Raw genomic sequence first — 27,823 nt, 5'->3', positions numbered from 1 at the left:
AACTCAATTTCCGCCAAAAAAAAAAAATTGGACTACGATAGCAATAACATAGACTCCTAGTGCTGAAGTCAATCCAATATGTGTTATCTCCTGTATTCAGATTAGCAAACCAGAAATAATAAAAGATGAAAAGAAAAACACAAAGAACTATCCGAGTCCACAGAACCCACTGTGTGTCCTTAAGAAATTTAATCCCCTCAAGTACCCGACGTTGCAGATTAATTCCTCCCAAGATAAAACGGATTAACCATTAAAGAAGTAGCGGTACCTCAAACTTCGATAATTTCAACGAACTCAAAATGCCAGCAACGAATCACACACACAGTCACGATCGATCGATTTTATTTTGTAAGAAATGTATGCAAAAGAAGGGAAGAATTTTATGCAGAAAAATGAGAGAAAACCTCTCTATTTATAGCCAACAAAGGGTAAAGGTCACAACCCTTTGGAAAGAAGACAACCTTTCAGAAAGGTCACAACACTTTGGAAAAAGCACAACCTTTCAAATGGTCACAACCCTTTAGAAAGGACACAACCTTTCATAAAGGTCACAACCCTTCGGCTTAGTCACAACCCTTCAGGAGAGTCACAACCTTTCATTTCCTGTTCACACCTTTAAAACCCAACAATCCCCCACATGAATAGGGAATGGCTATTGTTAAAACATATGCATGAAAAACTGTGTGATTCGTAAGTAAGGATTGATTGCATCTGGATAAGTGGGTTTCCCTTTAAACTTTCCGTAGTGAACATATATCGGATATACTCGGTCAATCGGTAGATTTGATATCTTTGAACCGTCGAGCTTTGGTGTATACCTAGACAACATAAGTCACACAATCAACCCTTGAACTATTTTTGGTTCTCATTGTTTTGTTCGTTTCAGCCATGAACACATCTCGATTTATAAGTGCGTAGAGAACTGGCCTTACCGGATTCTCCTTGAAGCGGCTTACACTTCACACTTACATAGGTGATTTCTAAATGTGTTATCCCGTAGATACACCATTTGATATACCCTGTATCAAACTTAGAAATCATTAAAAAGTCCTAATGCCTTTATCCTTGTTACTGAACATTGCCTTATCATGAGAATGGACCATCAAAAATATTTTGACAATGTTGAACCGCCATTAATGACTTTGTTTGATCTCCTTGAACCTAGATCTTGGGATCTCCAGTCTTCTAGGTAGAGTTACCGCCACAATGACTTGTTCTCGGCCATATTCCCATTCCCTTTGATAATCTATCAACTACCTCTCTAGTTAGGCCTTTTATAAGTGGATCCGACACATTATCCTTTGACTTTACATAGTCAATTCTGATAATTTCACTAGAGAGTAGTTCTCTAACGATATTATGTCTACGTCATATATGACGAGACTTTTCGTTATACATCATGCTCCATACCCTACCTATTGCAAATTAACTCTCACAGTGTATGCATACTGGAGCTAAAAGGTTTGGGCCAAAAATCTTTCAAGAAATTTTGGAGTCATTCAACTTCTTCATCGGTCTTATCTAAAGTGATAAACTCAGATTTCATAATAGAGCGAGCGATACATTTTTGTTTGGAAGATTTCCAAGAGACTGCTCCTCCACCAAGAGTAAATACAAATTCACTCGTAGATTTTACTTTATTTGACCTGGTGATTCAATTTGCATCACTATATTCTTCCAATACTGTTGAATATTAGTTATAATGCAAAGCAATAGTTTTTAAGTATGTTTTAAATACTCCAAAACTCTTTTCATTGTCATCCAATGAGTTTAATTGAGATTACTCGTGAACCGACTTAGTTTACTAATAGCACATGCTATATCCGATCACATATACTTTATGATATATATCATACTTCTCAATACTCTAGCATAATCCAATTATGAGTTGTTTTTGCCTTCATACTTTTGAAGTACAAAACTCATATTTATTGGAGTCTTGACAATATTGAAATTCAAATACTTGAACTTGTCAAGTACCTTCTCAATCACATCAGTAACTTTAATGTCTTTCATATCGAAGTTACTTTCTAGCATATGCTTAGTAGCATTTACATCAGAAATGTCTCTTTTGATGATCAACATGTCATCAACATAAAAACAAACAATGACCTTGTGATTTGGAGTGTCTTTAATGTAAAAACATTTATCGCATTCATTAATCTTGAATTCATTTGCCAACATAGTTTGGTCAAACTTCACATGTCATTATTTGGGCGCTTGTTTTTAGTATACAGAGTGACTTAACAAGTGTACAAACTTTCTTTTCTTTACCAGAACCACAAAGCCCTTGGGTTGTTAAAAAAAAAAATGTTCTCACATCTATTTTGACGAATTTGAAGGCCATATTTCGCAACTAGCGCAATTAACATCTGAATTGATGTAATCCTAGTTAGTGTTATTATCTGTCAAACAAGGCTTTCTTATTATCTAAAGCCTATGACAACAAGTCTGTCTTTGTATTTGTCAATAGTTTCATCAACTTTCTTTTCCTTTTGTAGATCCACTTTGAATCCAAAAGTTTATTTCCTCGAGGAAGATCAGTCAACTCTCAAGTATGATTGCTCAAGATTGAATCTATCTTACTATTGACAAACTTTTCTCAAAGAGAATGAGTCCTCAAAGGACATAACTTTTAGAATATATGAGACTCATTTTCAAGAAGAAATGTTACAAAATCAAACTCGTAGGAAGTAATTTGTCTATTGACATTTACTACGCCTCTGAATCTCTTTATTAAGTACATTCTCCTTTGGTTCTTTCCAAGGTTGTTTAGACCCTTCACTTGACTATCCGACAGTTCGGACTTATGAACCATAAATCGACATGCTTTACTATTTGTATCATATCCAATGAACATACAATCCAAAGTCTTAAGTCCTATTTTGACCCGTATGGGAATAGTTTCCTCATTTTCATTTCTCATATGAAATAGACTGTATTGGAAATTGTTTGATCACTATCTTTCAAGAGTTATTGCTTGTATAAACTTTAAGGGACGACAAACGATTCTCTATCAGGATACAACAAAGCCTGAACAAACACAACTTTCTGTTGCTCCCTTTCTTAACAAACAAAAGTTTTTTTTTTTTAATTTGTTACTCTCTTTATTAACAAACAAAACTTTTTGTTTCTCTCTTTCTGAACAAACAATTTTTTTTTTATTTTTTGTTCTCTTTTGCTATAATGATAGCACCACCCACAAATTTTGTGGTAAACCTAAACTTATAAATAGGACATTCAACATTTCCTTCAAAGTTCGGTTTTTTTCCTGTCAACAATTTCATTAGATTGACGTGAGAATGTGCAGTAATTTGATGGATGATTCCATTTTCCAAATATATTTCTGCAAAAGAAGATTCATATTCTCCACATCTACCAGTTCTAATCATGACAATCTTTTTTATCTAATTGATTTTCAACTTCAGTTTTATATTGCCAATATGTTTCTATTGCTTTATCCTTACCATTCAGCAAATAAACATAACAATATCTAGTGCAATTGTCAATAAAATTTATGAAACACTTTTTCCCACCACGAGATGGTGTTGACTTCATATCACAAATGTCAGTGTAAATCAATTCTAAGGTGTTAAAATTCCTTTCAATAACACATACTTGATATTTTGATTTATTGCACTAGAAATTAGACAAAACTTCTAAGTTGATCAGTTTTTGCAAGGTTTTGTAATTAACATGTCCCAAACATTTATGTCACAAACAATTTGATTCAAGCAAGTAAGAACAAACATAAATACTAAGATTGAAAAGACCTTCTGTGAGGTAACCTTTTCCCACAGATATTTTGTTCTTTACTTTTTTTTTTTTATAACTTTCTCAAATACAGACATTGTTTTAGAGTCAATACTTTGTCATTTGTCCTTTTCAGAAGGACCTTTCCATAACATTCAATTTGTTATAAAATTGCCCATGATCATAGTCTCATCGGTCCAATAAGGGCAATATGACCCAAATGTTTGTTTTACAACACAAACATAACATATCACTTTTCACCAATGTTCATGTCTATAAAAAAAATAAAATTAATAGACATATCTTTTCATGAAAAAACACAATATTTTTAAAGTGAAACTTTTTCATCAAAGAATACAATTCTTTTCAATGAGTAATATAATTTTGTGATTGCATACAAGTCATGATCACAATATCAAATATACTCCAAGAATTTTGTGGGTCTAACATAATACAAGATTGTCATTAAATTTCATATCTTGTACTTTCAAATTTAAATTAGATAGTAAGTCTAATTTTGTCTTTATCACAAGTAAAGAACCCCCCACATTTTAAATATGTTCTCAAAAATATTTTTCAAGTATTTGAAATTATTTTCCACATATTTTTTTTCCCATGCTTACACATTGGCAATACGAAGCCTTCTTTTGGAGATTTATATAAACACCCATTGCAGGCACAAAAATCACTAATTTTATGTCACTAGTGTTTTTTTTTTCCCCTTTCTGTCACAACTAGACAAATCACTTAGTATTTAGAATACTAACAATAAAGATTCAATCTTTATACAACTTGTTTCTAGTTTAACGATGAAGTTTTATATTCTTCTAATCGTTAACCGAATGAACCTTGAATTCTGATGAAGTTTTTATATTCTTCGCATCAGTTTCACATTCAGACAGAGTAGTAAACCAAAAAGGTTTTAATCTCCAGAAACCTCAAATACAACAAATTTCACATGGAGCAGAAAACTACAAAAGTTTTATTTTTCCTCCTCTAAACAGAATACATATTAATAGTAATAAAGATATATTCTGAGATCATCACATAATGATCATCTATCGTAACATTTATGAAATAAATTTCATAACTTATAAAGGATAGAAAAAGAAAATAATAATCAAGGAAAATAAAGATAGAACCTGATTTTTACTCTCATTGAATCATATTCTATCTGTCAGTAATAATTCCATGCAAGTCACTTTTCTTGCTAATTTTGTTTTTCTTTTCTCAGTTTCCATCATATTCCTATTTTCCTCAAGAAGACATTTAATTTCAACAAGAAACTAAACTCATGTTCAAATATTGTTAGGAGATAACATTTATTCATTTACTTCTTCTCATAGTTATATAAAACCAAGAATATAGGGAAAAAATTAAAGTGCTCATCTTAGCCTTTATGCACAAAATAACTTTTCTCATTGAAAAGAAAACTGAAGGGGTGCAATGCTTGAATGCACTTGGGAAAAAATAAAAATAATCTTACCCATCCAAGGAAAACTTACTACAAAAAATATACTCGAACATATTAAAGTAGTACTAATTCATCCCAAATCTCTTTTATCATATGATAAAATAATTCTCTTTTTCTTATTTTTCTTTCCCCATAAAAAGAACACAGAAAATAGAAGTAATTTCCTTACCACAGAAAATACCAACAATAAATTTCTTAAGCTTGTTATCTCCTGTATTCAGATTAGCAAACCAGAAATAATAAAAGATGAAAAGAAAAACACAAAGAACTATCCGAGTCCACAGAACCCACTGTGTGCCCTTAAGAAATTTAATCCCCTCAAGTACTCGAGGTTGCAGATTAATTCCTCCCAAGATAAAACGGATTAACCATTAAAGAAGTAGCGGTACCTCAAACTTCGATAATTTCAACGAACTCAAAATGACAGCAACGAATCACACACAGAGACACGATAGATCGATTTTATTTTGTAAGAAATGTATGCAAAAAAAGGGAAGAATTTTATGCAGAAAAATGAGAGAAAACCTCTCTATTTATAGCCAACAAAGGGTAAAGGTCACAACCCTTTGGAAAGAAGACAACCTTTCAGAAAGGTCACAACACTTTGGAAAAGGCACAACCTTTCAAATGGTCACAACCCTTTAGAAAGGACACAACCTTTCATAAAGGTCACAACCCTTCGGCTTAGTCACAACCCTTCAGGAGAGTCACAACCCTTCATTTCCTATTCACACCTTTAAAACCCAACAATATGATGGAACCCAAAATTAGCCAATTAATTAGTTGGCTAGATCAATCAACTTGAACATCTTTCATCAATACGTTTTTGACAATTCTCTCTTGGTATTGTTTTAAGTCACTTTCTCATTGATTAGAATAGCCCATGGCATGTTTAATTTGCTCTCTACATGCATTAAAAGAGTTTGTACCAAGTAGCCTTCTTGTCCTTCACCTTTCATCATTTATTTTCTTGTCTTTTTCCCCACTTAATTCTCTATTAAAGGTACACATCCATTTTTTCATCCTCTTAATAATACACACTCCAAATTATTGTATCATCTTTCTTAGTTTTCTAGCTATAAGATCATGTTGACAAAAAAAGGCTCAAATAAAAAAAGAGACAATGAAGCAACAAATAGTAATACGAAAAGAGGGTATAATAGTTTCAAGAGATCAACATCAGAATTATCCGCGATTAAATTGTTCAAACGTTTAGGAGGGAAGATAGTTGCTGTTGTGAGGATGATGTCTCCAAGAAGTTCAGGCAAAGTTAATTCTTCTAATAAGCCATTATCTGATCCTCCAATATTAATCAATTCTGATCATAGAGTTGAGGCCATCAAAGATTGTATCAACTTCATCAACTCATCATCGTCACGTTTGCCCAGATCTAATTCTGTTTCTAGCACATCAACTATGTTGTAAGATATACTATGATTACATTTATACATAATTAGTATTATAGTTTTGTTTCTTGGTCTTGCTTAAATTTGTGATAGAAGTTAGGAAAAGAATGTTTTCTTTTTTAGGGGATATGTGCTCTCTTGAGGTCTTATGATTTGATTATATTCTCAATAATCAATATTGTAGTAAAAAGTTTTAATGAAATATCACTCATTTAGAGATAATTCAACCTTGGTAGCCAGTCGGGAGAACTCTGAATATAATCTTGAGTCTAACTCAACCTCAAAGCCAAGCTCGTGTTTGCTTGGCTTGTATGGAGGTATATATAATCATGTTCCTTACTCTTTTTCTTAAAAATAAATTTGTGATTCTTAATTACAGTTTGGTCATCCTAAGAAACGAAATTCATGCCAGCAAGTAAATTAAAGTTCATTTGCTAGGATGATAAGAAGGTCCACTTCTGTGTCTTGAAAGTTGAAACTACTATTATAGTTTTTTTGCTATTTACTAGATTCTAGAGGGAGTTGCTCGGATGGTAAGCATCCTTCACTAGAGTTCGAGTTACCAAAGAGGTTAGAGTGTTATGAACCAAGTCCAGCCCAATGTAGATACTAATGTCATACAAGTTGTTATTGGGCTGACGAGCTATTGGGCTGAGAACAAGCAATAGGGTCAGGTTAATTTGGGATCCGCGTTGAATATTGGGTTTGAGAACGGTTCTATCAAAAGGGGTAATGGTATGTGATTAAGGAATTATGCAGATTGCTGAGAAAAATGTCAAGTCCTTTCATCCCCTTTCTTTGAGTCTTAGTTTCTCATCTCCCTCTAGTTATCTTCTTCAATAGTTTTCTTGTTTAACTAGTCCATTGTTTTTTTGCAATTTCTTTGTAAATTCCACTTTGGTGTTGTAACTTTAAGTTTAGTTATTATAATACGGGAATGTTTCTATTGTGAAATTGAGGTTGTTACAAAGAGGAGAGATAAAAACAAAAAATATTCGTTTGCTTTATAACTATGCATGTGCTTAAGTACATAAACCAAGACATGCAAGATTGATACTAATATGTTATAGCACTGCATGTTGTATATTTTTTCTGTAAATCCTCTTATTAATAATGATTCTAGTATATATGTTGGAACCCTTCTTTGTCTGGGTTGTGGTGACCCGATCGATCAAGTAAAAGAAGGGTAATGATTAACAAAAAGAGTTTAATTTCCAACAAAAATGGATCCAAACTCTAATGAGAAGAGTACATGGAGATGTTTATCAAAGGTGATATTCTTTTTTGCCAAATTTCAATCAAACTCATGTGTCCAAACGCCTAATCGCTTTAAATCCTGCCCAACTTTGCCCAACTTTTAATGGTGCTGGAATCCGTCACCTGCCCTCGTCAAATGGTCTTTCCTATGTGAGGTGGGGATAGACTTAACTTTATGGAAGTGCGATGTGGGGTAGGTTGAAACCTTTTTTTTAAGTGTGGATGAGTTTGGTTTATTTTCTCAAAATAATAATTCTACCTAAGGTTTTACTACAAGACTTTAAGAATCGGTTCGATTCGGTTAGTTCTAAAAGTCATAGCTACCCTAGTTCCAACTTAAGTAAATATACCAGAGTTATTTTTTTTTTTTTCGTGTTTTAACTATTTTGAAAGTTGCTAAACATTGCATATGTTATATATCCCACCGATGTGGGATGAGGAAAAGCTAGATTATATTAGGGCAATCCTCTCATTATGAGTTAGTTTTGGGTTAAGTTATGTCCAAGATTCATTTCTTTAATTATTTGATATTAAAGTCAGACCCGTCCCAAATTCCAAATTTATGATTTACCAAAGTTGTGCCTCCATACTAAATTGCCCACGCAGTAAACGCTAGTCATGGGGTGAAACGAGGTGTTATGTCCCATATTGTTGGGATGAGTAAAAATCTAGTTTTTCGTATTTAGTTAGGCACAAAATTCATTTCTTATGTGTTTGATTCTCTGAATATAACTTGATTAACCGTCTAAAAAATAGCTATTTGCCAATTTCATCCAAAGAAATATGGGATTTTGTGTTAAGTATCTCCCTATCTTGAATAGTTTGTGCTTGTTTCCTCTAGTGGGCTGAACGTAGTCACCATCTCATTCTCCACTGGACCCAATAGTAAGATGTCCACTTATTGTTCGAACCAATATCTGCTTCTGGCCTGGCTAATATCCGGATCCAGAATTTTCATGTAGGGGTTTAAAAAATAAAAGTATAAACTTGTGAATAAGTCAATAACATACAATTTCAAGAAAGTAGTAGTATATAGTTTATAGGTACAAAAAGTTATTCGGTTACAAGAGACCTTTTAATACGTTTGGATTTTTTTGGGTTAAAATCTACTTTTTTTAGTACTTTTTTTTAAAAAAATAAATAAATAAATATATATATATATATATATAAAAAGCGTGAAAGATTGGTCCTGAACTAAACGAAGAAAAGCTAAAAAAACAAAATGTTCACAATGAAATTTGAACCCGGACATGAGTGTCAATTTAAAAAGAGATCTACCACTATATTAGAGAAAATGATCAAAATGGTCCTTAATGTATGGCTTTGATTCCATTTGGTCCTTAATGTATGGATTTGATGGAAGTGGTCCTTTATGTATCATAAATTGTGATCAATTTGGTCCTTAATATTATTTTGCCGTCAAAATACATGGAATATGTAAAAGATGCGCTCGTTCAAGACTTTTCTTCCCCTATTTCCAAAAATTCCAAAATGGCACATCAACTTTTTTTAACCAAAAGAGAAAATCGCTCCTGACGGAGCGATTTTCTTCTGACAAAATTGACGCTGTTACTCCTTTTAAAAACATAAAAATCGTTGCCGGTCCAAAAAAAAAATCTTTTTTCTTTAAAATCGCTGCTGTGAATTTTTTTTTAACAACGCTGCCCAGCAGCTTTTAAAAAATAGAAATAGCTGCTATAGCAGCCATTTTCTTAAAAAAGTTTAAAATTTTTTTATTAAAAATTTCTGAGGCGAGGAATGCTTAAAAAATAATGGGAAATCGCTCCACGTGTAGCAATTTTAGTTTTTTTTTTTTTTTAAATAATCGCTGCCATTAAAATTTTAGGGTTAAGGACCAAATTGATCACAATTTATGATACATAAAGGACCATTTCCATCAAGTCCATACATTAAGGACCAAATGGAATCAAAGCCCATACATTAAGGACCATTTTGATCATTTTCTCCACTATATTACAGCTTTAATACCTATTGGATGGGTGAAAATTATACATGTTTAGAGGTCCAAAGCTTAAAAGAAATTATGGATACCATTGAAAAAAGATGTTGATGATAAAGTTGAAGATGATACAATACATTTGGAACCAGCTACGTGTAAGGAAACAGTTATCGTATTTAAAAGTCTTCACAATTTTATGGTGCAGTTTGAAAAGACAAAACCGAAATTTTTGGATGCAATAAGAAAAGTTAGAGATGAGTTTCAACTAGATTTAAATTTTAAAAAAAAACATAACACAATAGAATCATATTTCACTAAGTTTCTCAGATATATTTGTACTTTTAAAGTATTATTAATTTATAACATTAACGGGACCATATATTTATATAGGGATCTTCTGAAAATACATTATCTTATTATCTTATCAAAATTGGTGATTTTTTCCATTGGCCCAAATCGAAATAGAGAAAAATATTATCTTAGAGAGGTTATTAATTAACCGAGTATTAAGTTAGTGAGATTTTACTTTACTGTGTTTTTAAGGAATTTAATTCATTCACTCACTCAGTGTACCTGAGGTTATGCATTACTTTCTCCCAAAATAAAATAGATATACATTAATTCCTCAAATTTCAATAAAATATCATCAGACACCATATTTATTTGTAGCTTACAATTTATAGCCAACAATCTGGATTGAAGAGGTGCGAACTCACATGTTCAGAACAACAGATATGATGCTTAATTTATTGGGAGGAAATGTGTATTAAAAGTATGTTATAGTATACAAATGCAGCTACCATCACCAAATAACCAATATTGCAGAGCAAGCAAGTAGCTCATGAATTGTTCAATTCGAATAGTATGAATAGATTACAGAGCGAAGTAAATTATAAATTTCATACAAGGAAGCAGAATTTTTGTGAAAAAAAATTAAGCAGACTCACATAGTAGAATCATTCTTTCTTATTAAAAAGGCCACCAAATCCGCCAAATCCGCCGCCATCCTTCTTAGGAGGAACAGCAACAGAGTTCTTCCGGCCTGTAGTGGTGGTGCTTACACTCTTATCCTCTACTTTATTCAGCAGTGGATCTGTCTCCAATAGCTGGTCTCGCTTCTGTAATGCACCAAGTATAAAATCCAAAAGCGATTTCTCCTCAGTGCTTCCGCCGGAGCTCTTCGATGCCGTAGCAGCGGTGTATACTCTTCTTCTCTGTTGTTGTGTGGTTACGGCTGCTATCGGAGTGACGAACAAGTTCAACGACGCCATTGAATTTCAAAATTGGGGCTTTTTTCAATTTTCTGGTTCTGTGTAGAAGCAATAATCGATTTTTCCAATGTGGATAATATAGTTTTTCTGATTTCTGGTAGGATGAATATGAGCCGTATGATGTAGCGCTAGTTCTCCACAAGTTTATTATCCCTTCTACTTCTGCCATTTTTTTATATTTTAAATTCAACTTATATTTTTTTCGTCTATTTAATTTGTAATTTATTTCCTTAGGTGGAAATAGGAAAAAGATTGAGAGGTCATCTTGCCATGTGATGGAGGAATTGACACGTGGCAACTTGTTGCACCACTTGTGATTTTTTGTGATCATAGTGGACATGTAGGTAGAGCCAATTATATTCCAAAACTAGAAAAATATACTCCTTTCGTTTTTTTTTAATTCATGTAATATTAGTATTTGATTTGATAAAAAAAAAATGAAATTTGTGGTTTAAAATAAGTCATAAGTATTTGTGTTACTATAAATCATTAAGATAAAATGTGTATTTTAAATTCTACTAATATAAAAATGTGTTTTGTTTTTTAAACAAACTAATAAAAAGTGTCATTTAAATTGGGACAAAAAAAATAAGAAGTTGTAGTTATGATTCTTTTTCTTTCGGCTATTCTATCCTTCTCCATACACATTTTTCTTTTTAGTATATCTTTAAAAGAAAATGATACATTTCTTGACAAATATCTAATAACTCTTTTATTGGGCTTCATAAATTCAAGCCTTCCAATTCTTATAGAATCGTTTTTCAAGGATTTGGAGCAAAGCCTTATTTCTCAACAAAGCTAAACCGATTCCGAATTACTAATAGCTTAATTAGTGATGTGTTGACAAACTGGAGAGACGGCTCTTAACATATGACGTGTACATTTATTTGTTCAATTTTATACAGATTTAAATGTCTAATTGTGCACAGTAGCGGATCCAGGATTTAGAGTTTGTGGGTGTCAAATGGGATTCGAACCCGCAACATCAACCTTCTAAAGTTGTCCTCCTACCGTGGCACCACAAGCCAATTTTGTTCTGTGGGTGGCACGCTTTATATTTATATAAATATTATATATATATACCTATGTATATATAGAGTTTCCGTCGAAGTTCGAGGGTGTCGTGGCACCCCCACAGCCCTTCATAGATCCACCACTGATTGTGCATACTCGGGAAATTTACTCAAATATAAATATAGAGCTAAATATAATGTCATTGGATAACTACTTAATTGGACTCTTTCATTGGGCTGTAAATAAACTGCGGTGTTGAACTGGACCTGAATTTTCAGTCCAGGCCAGCTTAAGCCTGCTGAAACCACCAATATAAATTAGAGTTTAATTAGATAGTTCAGTTCCTTCCACGAGGTCTCATATTCGAATTTTTGGAAATGGAAAATATGTTTGTTGGAGCATTGCCCCTAGAAATAGTCTAATACAAATATTGGACACATGGTAAAAAAAATCAAAGAAGTATATAACTTAGAGTGTACACATATATTGTCAAAGAAGTTTTATACACTATGAAACAATCTGGCATGAACTGTATTTCCTTTGCAGTATTAATTAGAAGTTTCTTATACCTCCAATTAAATTTTGATGTAATAACAGGATTAATTAGTTATGGAAATAATGTATTCTAACATGTTTAAGTATATGGTGATCATTTGCTTAATGACATTCTAATGTCGTAAGTTGCAGCTAATGCCTTTATAATACTACAAAAGTCAAGGTTGTTGTAAATCACATAGATTTTCTTTAAAAAGAGCTAAAAGCAGGAAAAGTTGGAGGTAAAAGGTTGTATTTTGTGTGTCTCTATTTCTTGCTTGGGAAGACTTCCCCATGTGCCAAAACCTTAATTAGTACCGTGGAACGACGTCATATTTAATTAGATGTTTTGAGTTATGTACCTATTGGTAACAGTATATCGAAAGCAAAAACTATTATTTATCTCTACAAACCGACCTCTAAAAGGGTTAAATTTTAACAAAATCAATTTAAGTAGGTTGTTTTTTAAAGCTTCTAATTTAATCTTTCTAATCTACTGCATGCAGAAACTAAACCTTTTAGAATAGTTTTCCCGATTTTGGAGAAAAGATGTATTTCTCAACACAGCTAAACCGATTCCCAACCACTCCCCACTTCTTCTGCTCATGTGAAACTTAATATTTTTTGTTTTTTTTTTAAATTTTTTTTTATTATGTTTGGTCGAGGAAAACATACATTATCTTCCATTTTTCTCTTCTTAGATAACAATTTACATAGTTAATCTAAGAAGAAAGAATAAGATGTAAATATTTATTTGTATCAAGGACTTTAATTACTTAATTATGACCTAAAGAAAACAAATTATATCCTAATCCTGAACAAATGATATTATTTTCAAATTCATAGTATATATTATGAATTATGTCTAGAATACGAAAAAACACCCGATAGATATTGAACAAACAAATAACTTATTAAACAAGTTTAAATTTGTATAAAGTACATGACCTAAGTTTTAAAAAAAATTAACGCATAAGTGAATTCATGAGACGTGTACAAATTATATGAAGCTAAAGCAAAGCAAAGTCAGTAAAGTTATCGTAAGAAAATTAACAAAATTCATTACATTAATTCCTATCAACCGAATAAGGACCTTCATTCTTTAATTTCTTTCATAAGTTATAAAAATTCTCAACAACTCTCTCCTAAACCTTTCCTTTAATTCATTCTACAAATATATATATATATAAACCTTACTCTCCCCTCTTCCATAAAACACATTCATTCTCTTTTCTTCTCTACTTCACTTAAACCAAAAAAAAAAAAAAGAGAAACAATTTTTCAAAATGGATCCTATACTAGTTTATTCTGGAATAATAGCTGCAATTACTGTATATTTTCTTTGGTTTTATCTCCTAGCACAAAGGTTAAGTGGTCCAAAAGTGTGGCCATTAGTTGGTAGCCTCCCTTATACTTTCTTGAATAGAAGGAGATTTCATGACTGGATTTCTCAAAACCTAAGGTCTACTGGTGTATCCGCAACATATCAAACGTGTACTATTTGCATACCATTTCTAGCTTGGAAACAAGGGTTTTATACTGTCACATGTCACCCAAAAAACATCGAGCATATTCTTCGAACCAGGTTTGATATTATGTAAACTTATGATTTTAAACGTGTCATGATCATATAAATTATGTAACTATAGGTATAATATCAATTAATCGCTTGAACATATAGTATAATAGGATGTAAGCGTAGGGAATATTAAAGTTGTAGAGTATTATATATGCATGAGAAAATATTTAAATTGGCAAGTCAATGACATTTTTGTCCCTTGAAGGTCTTTTACAAAACATTGTAAAGCAAAAGAGGACAATGAGTCATATAGCAAAATATCTTCATATAAATGTAGCTATTGTTATGCTCTTATATATTTCACTAGTACATTTTTTATTTATTGATAATCGTGATGTCTGCATCAGCTAATAATATGCTATATCAGGTTCGATAACTACCCTAAAGGTCCAACTTGGCAAAATGCATTCGATGACCTATTGGGTCAAGGCATATTCAACAGTGATGGTGACACGTGGCTCATGCAAAGAAAAACGGCTGCTCTTGAGTTCACAACCCGGACACTACGACAAGCAATGAACCGGTGGGTAAACCGGACCATCAGAACTCGTTTGTGGGTAATTTTGGATAAAGCCGCAAAGGAAAAAAACCCGGTCGAGTTGCAAGATTTATTGCTCCGTTTAACTTTTGATAATATTTGTGGACTTACTTTTGGTAAAGACCCTGAAACCCTTTCACCAAAAATGCCTGAAAATCCATTTGCTATAGCTTTTGATTCAGCCACTGAAGCCACCATGCAAAGACTATTATACCCTTACTTTCTTTGGAGGTTGAAAAAAATTCTAGGCATTGGAGCTGAAAAAAGGTTACAAAAAAGTCTCAAAGTTGTTGAAAATTACATCTCCGAGGCTTTGGATTCGCGTAAGGAAAGTCCATCAGATGATTTATTGTCACGTTTTATGAAGAAAAAGGACATAAACGGTAATTCATTTCCTAGTGATGTACTTAAGCGCATCGCTTTGAACTTTGTCCTAGCAGGACGTGACACATCATCTGTCGCTATGAGCTGGTTCTTTTGGAACGTAATGAACGATAGCCACGTGGAAAATAAGATAATTGAAGAAATATCGAACGTTTTAAAGGAAAGCCGCGGCGTAGATCATGAAAAATGGACTGAAGAGCCGCTGAATTTTGATGAAGCTGATAAATTGATTTATCTCAAAGCGGCTTTAGCCGAAACTTTACGTTTATACCCTTCAGTCCCTGAAGATTTCAAATATGTCGTTTCTGATGATGTTTTGCCAGATGGCACGTGGGTCCCAGCCGGTTCAACAGTAACTTATTCAATTTACTCGGTCGGGAGAATGAAAACGGTTTGGGGTGAGGATTGCATGGAGTTTAAACCGGAGAGATGGCTCTCGACCGGTGGAGACCGGTTCGAACCGCCAAAAGATGGGTATAAATTTGTTGCATTTAATGGTGGACCGAGAACTTGTTTAGGCAAGGATTTGGCTTACCTCCAAATGAAATCTGTGGCTGCTGCTATTTTGCTTCGTTACCGGCTATTACCGGTTCCCGGTCATAAAGTTGAACAGAAAATGTCGTTGACTTTGTTCATGAAAAATGGACTTAAAGTTTACTTGGATCCACGTGAACTTGATCTTGCAGTTCCAAAGATTGCTATGTCTGCATGAAGAAAGGGCAATATGGGAATTAAAATGGTATAATGGAATTATTGGTAATTGTAATTGTATTTGCTTTGTTGTAATTTTCAATGTGTTTGTTATTGATTTGTTTGGTTACTTGAGTTTTAAGAAAAATTTATTTACGTATACTTGGAGGGATACTACTATACGATGCTGAAAGTCCTTATACTGTATATGTTTCCTTATGTTCAAATAAAATTTTAGCTTGTTTTATTAAAGCAAATATTGGGTATTAATTAATTAGTAGTATACATATATAGTTAGAAAAGTACAACTTATGATATGCAAATTTGTAATTATCTTTTAAATGACTAGATGTATTGTAGTGAACTCAAATTCAATAATGACAATATAACTGGTTTCTCAACTACATTAATAAGGCTAAAGTTTAATTATAATTTCAGAAAGTAAATGCAGTGACTTTAAAGGTAAAAGCACAAATGAAAAATGCAAAAATGTTGTAAGTTAGAACTAGGATTGACGGAAGAAGGAGATGAGGAACTAGACCAAGAGAAAGCAGGATGCGAGATAAAGTTTTTGCCTAAGTATGATCATGATACACATAAACTATTCTTTCTAATTGAGGGTCGAGTCTGAATCTCAAATCAACATTTATTAAGGCCTTCTAGTTCTATTATTAGCCCAATAGTTATTTGTATGACATCCATATAGATCTGGACCTTGGGCTTAGACTTAGACTGATTGTAACACGTATAATATAATTTTTTTGTTGGCTCTATGGACGGTGTATAAAAGTTCAAAGGTTTGATCAAGTAGAAACTTTACACATGTACAAAATATGTCAATTAATTTGTATCTTCCTTTCTTTGGTTGGTGAATCAAGGACAAAAACAGTTTAAATATTGTGATGAGTCCTGGTTAATCAACACAGTGTCAATAACTTTCTTTCTACTTTTTCTAAGTATATGTCCAATATTCCCACCTATCTGTAACTATAAATCATCACCTTACATGCATTTCTTTAAAACAAAAATTATAGTACGAATCATGTTTGTTCATGTATCACTCAACCTTAAATAAAATATTAAACTATCGTCATCTAACATTTGTAATAACTTGCAAAATTTTAATCCGTAGTATATTAGACTCTCTACGAAGTATGCATCATCCAGAAAAAAAAAAAGGAAAAATTATTTAAATATACAACTTATTTAATCATATTCTCCAAAATTTCCAACCAATTGAAAAAATTACAAAAATTCCTACTCTCTCCTATTCTCGGATACATCACTTTACGAGATGTATCGGTCGGATACATCACTTTACGTGATGTATCGGGACGTAGTGATATATTCAAAACTGAGACACGATGTATCGGGACGTTGATGGATGTATTCAAAATCGTGACATGATGTATCGAGACATTTTGGGATGTATCCGGATTCCACCAAATTTAAGAGATTTTTGTAATTTGGAAAAATGTAGGGATTTATGTAATTACTTGTTAACCCTATGAGATTTGTGTACATATCCCACAAAAAAAAAAGGAAAATTACGCGTATAAGCAAACATATACTAGTTAATTACTTAGCATAGCTATAGTTTGCCTTAATTACAATTCGCGACCTACTTTGAGCTATAATTACGAGGCTCAGCTTTTTGATTTTGTATAATTCGCACGTTTGTATAATTCGAATTTTGTAAAACTTTTGTATAAGTCAGAATTTGTATAATATAATTTGTATAACTGTTTACACTTCTGATGTTTGTAATTGTATAAATTCGTTATTTCAAATTTATACAAAAATAACCGAATTACTCAAATGTACTCGCGAATTATACAAACCTGCGAATCATATAAATCCGCAAATTATACAAACGAGGCAGCTTAAACTGCAGGTCTAACATGTTAATATGCAAACTATATCTATGGGGCATAATTAAGTTTATTATAGTGGCTATTTGTGAAAGTTTCTAAAAAAAAAACTTGATCAACCTGTACTGGCCCGACCCACTAGTAATGAGCCTGTTTGTGGTCTTGGGCCTGGGCCAATTCCAGTATCATTCATGAAATGCCCAACTCACCAATTTTAGGGTGGGAGTGTGGGGGTGGGGGGGTTCAGAAATAAAAGATTAGTGAAGGGGAAACACTTTATAGTGATTAAAATTTCAATAGATTAATTAATTGAAGTGTTTATCATCAATAGTGTTTGTGCTTTTGACTTATCTTTCCACTAATCAGATGGGCTTAAATTGGGAGTCAGGTGGACCTGCTCTTTTTTATAGTGCTTGTAGTATCTATCTTAATTAATCACCTAGCAAAATTTGATAATTTATGACCAACTTTAATTTGTGCGTGGAGCCCTACCTATCTTTTTAATTAGAGTTTTAACGACCCAATAATGCCTTGAAATTGATTCTAACATATGAGCTGTTACTATACTTTTTCTTAGTCTATTGTTTTCATGACTTATTAATTATAAAGATTTTTCGTCGAGCCGCAGCGTTATGATTTTTTTTTTCAGCGTTATGATTAAAATTTCTTCATTACAAATAAAAAATAATTATTTAGATTTGAACAATAGGATTGAAAAACTATTAGTGGAAATATTTTGTTGGCTGTGTGAACAAGTTCCATTCTCACAACATTAGGAATGAAAAACTTCTCAATGATGATGCTTTTAGTATATTTATGCTATTTTATATATATATATATATATATATTTAAAAAAACGTACGGATTTAAATCTGAACTAAATATTTGCGATGCTTTAGTGCAATAACTAGTAAATGTGTCAATAATTCAACAAGACAATATAAACACGGTGAAGTGATGGCACAAGGCGCAATGTATAGCCTTTGATTTTTTGTGAGCCGGGTAAGTATAGTATAGAGATACTCTAATGAATAGTTGTGAGGCCTTTGAAAAAACTTATAGAGTCTTGATATAAATTGAATAATATCACATTATATTAAAAAAAAAATCTTAATTGTTTTAGCTCAATAAACCTACTTGATATAAATTTTAATTAATCAAATAAGTAGTTTCGAATACCAAATAGAATATTTATTTTATTTTTTGGTAAAAAAACAACAACATTGAGGTGTGAACTACTCAATGGCTAAGTGGAAATCAAAAGATGGGGTCGACAGGAGTATAAATTATTAGCTAGTGCTTCTGGTCTTTGGGTCGTAGATAGAAGTAGTAGACAAAATTATTCATATATTAGCACACGTGGGGTCAATACTAACTCAGTCGTTCCATCATGACCATCTATTATAGTTCTCAAAATTTTCGTTAGGTATTTGAGATAAGAATAATAACTAACTTATCACATATAAATTTGATAAAATATTCACTTGAAATATCTTAATTCATGGAATATATCCTTGTTTGTCACATTTCTATATAACTAAACTTAGATATACCTCCAATCTGCCACATGACATTGCAAGTGGTCTCAAATTCTTGTAAAAATTGGGTGTATTTAAGTTTAGTTAGTCAAGTAAATGAGTGTTTTTAAGGCAGTCAATAATTCAGAAATGAAACTAATAATTCATACCTAATTTAGGGGTGTTTTCCGTACTTCTCTCTTTATTTGTTTATTTTTCAATCGAACTTCGATATCGACATTGAAGCCCGATTAATTTGAATCCATGCATTTTTTAGAACGACATTTCCAAAAAAAGAATCATATTCAAAACTTTAAGCATGATACATCTGATTAAAAAATCATAAATATAATTCTAATCATCCCACGATAATCTTGATTGATAATCATTTTATAACAGCATGAGAGAATTATATTGTATGATAGTAGAGCAAGCATAGAGGGACAGTAATCAAGATACTACCCACACTATTTTCTTTTACACATATAAGTATTAACGTAGGCCCCTAAAAATATGATATTCATCCATAATTGTTTTTTTTTATGACCCTACTTCAAAAAGCTATGTAGATTGTAGTCCACCAACACAAAAATAATAGAAATAGAAAGGGAGCACTTCCTAGGTGTAACATTTATTCATTTAAATATTTGTCAATTGTCGGTAGCTTATTGTGAATTATATGGTGCCAAATTATGAACTAAAACATGTACCAAAAAATATAGTGAAGAAAAAAGTACAACAAACTTTGGATATAAATTAATAATCTGTTGATGTGCCAGTATAAGGTCACTATTGATAGGTACTCTTTAGTACCTACTATACTTTTCTTAAAAAATATTTTAATACTATTAATTTTTATATTTAATAAGTTTTTTTTTAAGTCCATTTTATATAATCAATTTAAGACGGAAAGATTTAAAGAACCACACATCTTTAATTTGAGATCACAAAATTAAAAAAATGATATTTTATGTTTTAAATTTGTAAGCCGTCAAACTAACACATTTAAATTGAAAGAAAGGTGTACTTCGGTTCTATTTTATGTGAATTTATATATTTAAATTCTTAAAAAATGAGAATGGCATTTAAATATTGTAATTTATATCAAATTATTATTAATATTTTTATATAAATTACCGATTATCACATTAATGTTGAATAAGAAAAAATAATTTTTTAGATTATTATTAAATATTTTTAAAACAATTAAGGTCAAAGTTCGTGGCCGCAGGCTTTTATCTTTTCATTGATTTAGTTAGTCAAAATTTTGATTTTTGATGTTGACCTCCCAATTATTTGGAAATTAATTGTCAATTTTAACTGTTACAGTGTTTATTTTTTTAAAAAAATAAACTAAAATTCGTCATGGATCAAGTAAGGTTCTTTTCATATTTTTTCTAATTACGTTATATATATTGATTATTAAAAGAAAGTTTACACTATAAACAGAATTTAATTAAATATATATAGCATGCTGTTATATTATTTTTCGGTATTTTTTTTCATGTTGTTATTAATAAAATTAATTATGGCAAGTTATTCTAATTTTGAAGTTATTACATCAGACTTTCTAAGAGAAGTATATGTTATAAATTCCTCATTATTGTGTCATTTTAAAAATTAGTTTCTTTCTCCCCAGCCAAGTTTAAGTAGGTTGGTAGTATATATTTAATTGAATAGGTAAAAGCTTTAAAACTCATTTTTCAATTTGTGGAAACTGACCACTTGAATTTAAGTTAATTGAAGTGTAGTACTGCCTTATTGACTGGTGTGTGAAGCCAGGTAGGACTGAACGGGTTCACTAATAATCTAATATCATTTGACGGAAAATTATATTATGAAAATTATATTATTGCTACATGATTAAATTTAACTTTTTTAATGTATAGATAGTAGGTATTTAACTCCTTTGACTTCTTTATATTTTAAACTTTTTTTTGTGAAATTCTTGCTTTGAGTATTTTATTTACACGTAATGTGTGAAATTATACATGAGTTTAAGCTTTCACGTGAATATAATGTATACTTCAATTTTTGAGGGTTTTATGACTCTAGTTATAGCTAGTAAATTACATGATTTTTAATAAGTTGGGCCTAGAGGTACTACAGTTTGAATATTATTAGAGGCTGCCAACTCGTCATAAAATAATTTTGAGATCATAAATATGCAAAAATAAATAAATTAGCAGGACCATTGATACAAGGTTAATGAAAATGAATTGTCACTTTGAAATTGTGAAACTTGTAATGTCAATATCATAAAGTTTATAATTGAGATAAAAATGTAGTATATCTTGAGACGTGCCATATACATTGATTTCTTGCCCCCCATCTTATATTGTAATGTCAATATCATAAACTTGTATGCTCTTTTATCGTTTTCTCCTCGTGAGCTAATTTTTGGTTTGAGCTCAAAATTAATTTCTTTACTATTTAATCAGCTCTGAAATTAACCAAAAGGCAACATTACTAGTGGTGTTCGAGTTAATTTGAAGTGCACAATAACTGATAATTAATTCTAATAGGTAGGTATTACTTTACATCTATACGGATATTATATGTCCACAATCATTTTGATAATATATATATATATATATATATATATATATATATATATATATATATATATATAAAAAGATAAAAATTTAAATAGTTAATCAACTATGCTATTAAAAGTCTCTCATTTTGATTAAATAGAAAGAAACCAGCTTGCATTTTTATTTAAGTTGACGTAAATAAAAGGCCATTTACCTAGTAAAACTAAAGAAGACACTTTTTACAATTTTGCAAGACTAGAGATCCAATACCCTCACTTTGATGTGGCAAATTCCTCGTGATCTTTCACCCCTTTAATCGGAATTAACAACAGTATTTAGTACAACCAACTTATATATTTTTAAAACTTTATAATATAATAAGTATGTTTTTAAGTACAACCAACTAGCTAGTTCTTAGAAAGGGGAAGAAGATGCATAAAAAAGTGAAGGGAATAAAGAGAGAGAGAAATTACTTTTCCCATTTTAAAATACTTGTCATCGTTATTTAAAATAATTATCATTTTAGAGTTTAAATTAAAATTATCTTCTTCTTTTTTATTGTATCTCTAGTCGTAATCGTCTTAAAGATTATAAACACCCTTATTATACATAAATAAAAAAAATACAATGATTTTTTTTTATATCTTATACTATAAATAAAAATAAAATAGTCATTCACCCTTTATTTGAAAAGTATATAGATGATAAATACGATAAATATTTGAAGACGACATAGTAATAATTAGAGTTGGAAGCATTAAATTGATGAATGGAAGGGGACAATTAGGGCCTTCATATCTTTTATCGGACAAAGAGAAAATCAAATTGGCCCCTCTATAAATGTAAAGAGAGCAATTGTTCTTTGAAGATTTATAATCCACTTGCACCATTAGTTAATTTATTAATTGTACCCTACTGTTCTCATTTTAATGATTTTATCACGAATCACAAAAGCAATGTATAAAGAATATTACATACGAATTTGGTCGAATTAATCTGTTTTGACACGAGATATTGTTTGAAATCAGATTGATTTGAAGTTATAGTTTTATTTGGATATGCAATTTGAATTTTTAAGTTGTAAATTTTGTTAGTCATTAAACATAACTTGTGAAAATTATCAAACTTCCTCTAATTCTTACATAGTCTTATCAAATGAGCAAATTATAGTTATAAACAAGATATCAAAATATTTGAAAGCGTTGGATTGATAAATCGTATATCTCTATATGTTCCTTTAATAAATAAATATTTGTGATTATAAATTTTGAAATACACATAATTTATAAAGATAATCTAATTGTCAACCGATCGACTAGTGATTAGTTTATATATATATATATATATATATATATATATATATATATATAAAATATTCTTTCACGTGGTATAAATAATCTCCTTACACTAAAACTGAGCTTTTTAGTTTGTTTTTGTAAAATTTAAAATGATATGTAATTTTTTCTTCAATATAAACTTGTGAATTGAATTTTACATTTTAAAAATCATAATTGAAATTATGATTTAAAAATCTCGAATCATATTTATAGAGGATGTGATATTTAACGTTATAATCCCAAATACCCAAATGCTAATTTGAATCATGATTTATATCACAAGTCCAAAACCCTACCACTAAATTTAACTACATTCAAACCTTAGGAATTATATTGAAGAAAAATTACGAAGAAATGTAGATTCACATGCCCTAAGAATTGAAAGTAATTTGGAGAGTTACTCTACTTGGTGTACTGTCCTTATAAGACAAAAAAAATTATTGAGAATAGTAGATACTAATATATTGCATCTACAATTTTATTTTTACCACAAAAGGATTTTACTAATATGTTTAAAAATTATATAAAATATTGAAGAAGTACTTTTTGAAACGTCGAACGTTTATCAAAAATAATTTTTTTACTCTAAGATAAAATCTACATATATCCCTTTTTTCGGATCCTATTTATTGACTTTACCAAATATGTTGTTACACACTACAACAAAAAAGATATTTTGTTGCAATAGATTTTTTTGACAACAATATTATCGTCAAAAAAATATTTAGCTGCAAATTGGATTAAATATCAAGTGTCACAAAAGTTTTAAGCAACATTTATATACAATATTCAGTATAAATACATATATAATATTATTACTGCTTAATAATTATCACAAAATATCGTAAGTATTGTTGTTGTACTCATTACTCAAAGAACTGAAGTTGGACAAGACCACGAGCTATTGAATCACATGACATGCCCATTTTCGACATAGATACAGGTCTTGGTTTACACAAATGAAATTTAATAATTGAATCTACACAGGTATTCATTTTTATTATTAATAATAAATGCAAAAACTATAAGCTAGTACTACTTTTTCTAAAATTAATAATAATAATAATAATAACATAGTAAAACCAAAGAGCAAAACAATTATTTTTTATTGTTGGGATTCTCTGTTGAGAGCAGAGAGAATTTTATCGTCCACATGAATGGAATATATTATTTTATTTTGACAACATTTCATCGTGTTCTTCACTTGGCAACTTCTGGATGAATGGAGGACCAGCCATGTTTTGAAGTGTCTGTCAAGGGTGTTAGCATATATACAAAATAATTATAATTGCTTGCACCTTGCATTTCGGCATAGTAAACGATTAAAAGCTAATCAGAAAATTGACAATGCAATTTGTTAAACAAAGACACAATTCTTTACTTAATTCATGTATTATATTAGCTCCGGTAAAGATGTAACTTATTGCATTAAAAATCAATTACAAATAACGATCTATATAGCAAACATAAACTAGGCACTTAGATATTATGCAATAATAAAAATAAAAATAAAAATAGGATGGTAAAAATCAGTTAAAAGCACTAATAATGTAAAGTTAAAAAGTCGAATAATATTAAACTTTATTCTAATGTAGTATCAATGAATATTGTCTTCATTCTAACGTGCTTAGGTAAAACATTACGAATCACTTTTCATTAATTTCTTTAATATTTGCAATATTCTTGTGAAATATTTTTATTAACTTCGTTAATATTTGCAATACTCTTCACACAACTATTTTTTGCACCGATTTTTAAACATATAACTCTAGGCTCATCGGTACACATCAAAAATATAATGTAATGAATGATTATTTTATTTTTTTTAACTAAAAGTCTCGATTTCAAGTGTTATGAATGAACAAATTTTTAATAAGAAGTGCTTCTCTGTCATAATTTTATATCAGTTGAAAAGTTAAAAATTCGTAAGAGACGTTTGTTATAATCCTGATTATGAGATGTAAAATTAATTTTCTTTTATGAATTTGAGCAATTTATATTTTATGAATACTATTAAAAGAAAAAAAAAAGTATTACATCAATGGCTAAAAAGATTGGTGTGAAATGGGTTGTTAAAGAAATATCATTATTAATAAGATAGTAATCTCCTTATAAAACATTGAAATTAGCTTTTAGAGTGTGAATTAGTCACAACATCAGGTTAGATTGAATGTACAATATCTTTACCCAAAATAACATAAACAAAATTAATTTATCCTCATAATAATAAAATAAATTCACTATTAAATCCACAAAACAAGACAAAGAACAAACAGAAAAGAGATGCCATGAAGTAACCCTTCCACCAAACACCAACCCTTCACCTTTATCCCCTTCCACATTTCCATCTCCCTAACACCTTCTTTTTCCCCTTTCTATCATCATATTCATCTTCCTCTCAATGTAATCACTTACCATGGCTACTCTCTTTCGTCCCATTTTCTCTAATTTCCTCTCTCTTCTCTTCCTCTTACTTCACCTCGGCTGCTTCATCTCATCCCAAAATCACTCTTCAAAAAAGCGAAAACTCTCTTCTAATCGCGATTCTTCACCCCCACCACCGCCCACTCGTCTCAAATCCTCAACCACCAACGCTATTTCCTCTTCATGGTCTTACATCAAACGTATTTTCTCATCCAATAAACAAAAAATCATCAACACCCCAACTCACCATAACCCTTCAATTCAATCTCCCTGTTCTTCAACAAGGTCCCTTCAAAAACCCATTTCATCAGATGACCCAATTAACCGCTCCGTTTCTCCAATACCCGAATCCGAAATCACCTCCGATCAATTATTCTTCCCTTTACGAAACGATATATACCCATGTACTTTATGTGGAGAAGTATTCCAAAGCCCCATTCATCTCGAACAACACCAATCGATTAAACATGCAATTTCGGAACTCACAGATGGGGATTCCGGTAACAATATAGTTCGGATCATTTTCCAAACGGGTTGGGTTGATAAAGCGAAGAACCCGGTTATCAATCGGATCCTTAAGATCCACAACAGCAAACGGAACCTATCCCGGTTCGAAGAATACAGAGAATGCGTTAAGCTAAAAGCAAGCCGAAACGCCGTCGTTAAGAGAGACGAAAGGTGTATAGCTGACGGCAATGAACTATTGAGATTCCACTGTAGTACCTTCATTTGTGAGCTAGGACAAAATGGTAATTCCAGCATATGTACTCAACAGTATTGTAGTGTATGTGGAATTATAAAAAGTGGATTCTCACATAAGATGGACGGAATTTCCATGCAACCTACCAGCTGGAGGGGACACGTGTCGGTACCTGAGGAGATTGAGGAGGAATTCGGGTTTATGAACGTGAAGCGTGCGATGCTCGTGTGTAGGGTAATTGCCGGTCGGGTCGGGTGTGATCCGGATTATGTGGATAAAGAGGATTCCGGGTTTGATTCGTTGGTGGGTAGGGAAAACGGGTCACAGATGAGATTGGATGAAGAAGATGAACTACTGGTATTTAATTCAAGGGCTGTACTACCTTGTTTTGTTATAGTGTATACTGTATGATTAGTGATAATTAATATGCTGTGTGTTAATTATTCCATAAGAAATTTGGTGTTAATTTTCAGTATTACTACAACTTAATAGAATAGTACTTAATCTAGTGTGTGTGTGACTGAATCTCAATTTAGGTTCAAGTAATTTTATTGCAATTGAGCATGTTTGAGAGAGTTAAATCGAGCTGAAGTTATGTACCGTTTGCTTACCCTCTTAGGTTATTCTTAAGTCGAGTGTCTATGGAAATAACCTATTTAATTCGCAAAATAAAGATTAAGATTTAACTACACAACAATCTCTCCCGACTAGATATGTAAGAGGCTTAAAGTAGGCAAAAACGATTTGATGGTTTAAATATTTATTTTACATATATAATTGTATGTATTTAGAATATAAATCTTATTCTATTAATAATGATTATTTTACAATCGTATACCAGGTTCGAATCGAAAACCATGGATTTTTATTCTGCGGAATCCATAATGGACAGTGGATACGCCACTGATATCTTTAAATATATATACAAACTATGTTTAAAAAGAAGTATAACCCCTTAGTTTATTAATTTTAATTTAAGAAAATCTAAAAGTTTGTACTACTAGTTTGTCAAAATCTTTACCTAGTTGTCAAGTGAGAAGGCAAAAAGTCTGATTAGATAGTAGTGGTTAGGAGTTAAATATTTAAAATAGTGGTACAATATATAGTCTCGATTATTGCCTCATTTATAGACATTGTAGGATCGTTTTAATTCACTTTAAGTTTGTATCCTGAAGATTCTTAATAGCTCAGCTAATTAACTATCTGAATAGCAAATGGGTAAAAAAAGGTTGTGTTTTTTCTGATTAATAAAATATAAATAATGAAGATTGATATGTAGTACATGTATAATAATGGTATCACATGGTTTGTAGTAGGGGACTAGTGGGATAATCGTGACTCAGTTATGCACAAGGACATGCCTAAATATGCTGTAAAGCTACCTAGCTACAAGGCTGGTGCAAACTGTTAAACATCATTTTAGAGAGGAACAATTTGGTGTACATAATCATTAGAAATTAAATATATAATCTTAATTACTTTGGATAAATAATATGGTCAGTGACTTTCTGTAACACACCACCAACATATGTGGTGCAGTGAATATGGTTGTTGATCCTCTTTTACAGTAGTCTCAA

The 27,823-nt window shown here is 31.1% G+C and overlaps 3 protein-coding genes across 3 annotated transcripts; 2 read left to right on the top strand and 1 right to left on the bottom strand.

Annotated features, from left to right (window-relative positions):
* Window positions 1-10,595: 10,595 nt before the first annotated feature.
* On the bottom strand, window positions 10,596-11,263 carry LOC125873162 (uncharacterized). Its single transcript, XM_049554048.1, has one exon. It carries the CDS (start codon window positions 11,119-11,121, stop codon window positions 10,807-10,809), a length of 315 nt encoding a protein of 104 aa, XP_049410005.1. The 5' UTR covers window positions 11,122-11,263; the 3' UTR covers window positions 10,596-10,806.
* Window positions 11,264-13,890: 2,627 nt separating this feature from the next.
* On the top strand, window positions 13,891-16,022 carry LOC125875213 (cytochrome P450 86A1). Its single transcript, XM_049556313.1, has 2 exons — window positions 13,891-14,254; window positions 14,616-16,022. Exons 1-2 carry the CDS (start codon window positions 13,956-13,958, stop codon window positions 15,880-15,882), a joined length of 1,566 nt encoding a protein of 521 aa, XP_049412270.1. The 5' UTR covers window positions 13,891-13,955; the 3' UTR covers window positions 15,883-16,022.
* A 9,357-nt stretch (window positions 16,023-25,379) lies between these two features.
* Window positions 25,380-26,660, top strand: LOC125874559 (uncharacterized). The gene has a single exon (XM_049555460.1). It carries the CDS (start codon window positions 25,539-25,541, stop codon window positions 26,655-26,657), a length of 1,119 nt encoding a protein of 372 aa, XP_049411417.1. The 5' UTR covers window positions 25,380-25,538; the 3' UTR covers window positions 26,658-26,660.
* The last annotated feature ends 1,163 nt before the right edge of the window (window positions 26,661-27,823 follow it).

This window comes from Solanum stenotomum, chromosome 8 (assembly GCF_019186545.1).
Source record: "Solanum stenotomum isolate F172 chromosome 8, ASM1918654v1, whole genome shotgun sequence".
Lineage (NCBI taxonomy): Eukaryota > Viridiplantae > Streptophyta > Magnoliopsida > Solanales > Solanaceae > Solanum > Solanum stenotomum.
Note: the sequence above shows the minus strand (reverse complement) of the source record. Positions and strands in the feature narration are given on the sequence as shown.